General features: G+C 33.4%; 1 protein-coding gene across 1 annotated transcript; it reads left to right on the forward strand.

The window, feature by feature from the left end:
* Window positions 1–299: 299 nt before the first annotated feature.
* On the forward strand, window positions 300–677 carry LOC106512606 (fish-egg lectin; the record flags this gene model as incomplete). The annotated part of the gene is given in 1 exon segment (XM_014001186.1): window positions 300–677. A coding segment is annotated over 1 exon segment (142 nt), but the record flags the coding sequence as incomplete, so codon positions are not given.
* Between the last annotated feature and the right edge of the window lie 27 nt (window positions 678–704).

The following is a 704-nucleotide window of genomic DNA, read 5'->3' on the forward strand; positions in this document are numbered from 1 at the left end:
CGTGATCTTTGAATGGCAGTAGCACAGTTTCTATTGGCACAGTTTGTCAACAGAACCGGTTTCTTTAGCTGACTTCTGTGTTTGAGGAAAAGGTATGTTATGAAAAATGTTTGCAATTCTCATTTAAATTATTTTTTTGAATGAAAAGCTTTATTTATAAGCGCCTTAATTTACTTTCAAAATCTGCAGTGGGTTCCAGACAAATCATACTAGTTACAAAACAAGAAAAATGGTGTTCATTAAGATTTTGACACTCAGCTGTTCACTTCCTCAATTCTTTTTCTTTTCTTTTCTTACAGAAGTGGCATCACAGCCAGCGTTCCAGATGGCACAGGTTGGGTCCAAATTCCATTTTGTCTGGCCGTCAAACATGTCAGCTATGACCTGGGACATCTGTGGCTTGTGACTAAAGATGGTCTCATCATGCAGTGTGATCAGTGATGTTTGTTGTCTTCAATTGGTTTGTTTCCTGTGAGATGATACCCATGAAAATTAACAAATACATATGCAAATAACAAATAAAATAACTAATAATCTTTTTTGTCAGCAGTCAAATTTTAACCTAATTAAATAAATGTTTCTAATGTAATTCTGCAAAGAGACATACTGTAGCATTAATGCAGATACATGTTTTGATTAAAATCAATACATACCATTAAATCATTTTGTTGCATTTATAAAAGGTTATGATGGATTTTTCTTGA

Source organism: Austrofundulus limnaeus, unplaced genomic scaffold (assembly GCF_001266775.1).
Source record: "Austrofundulus limnaeus strain Quisiro unplaced genomic scaffold, Austrofundulus_limnaeus-1.0 Scaffold8947, whole genome shotgun sequence".
NCBI classification, from domain to species: domain Eukaryota; kingdom Metazoa; phylum Chordata; class Actinopteri; order Cyprinodontiformes; family Rivulidae; genus Austrofundulus; species Austrofundulus limnaeus.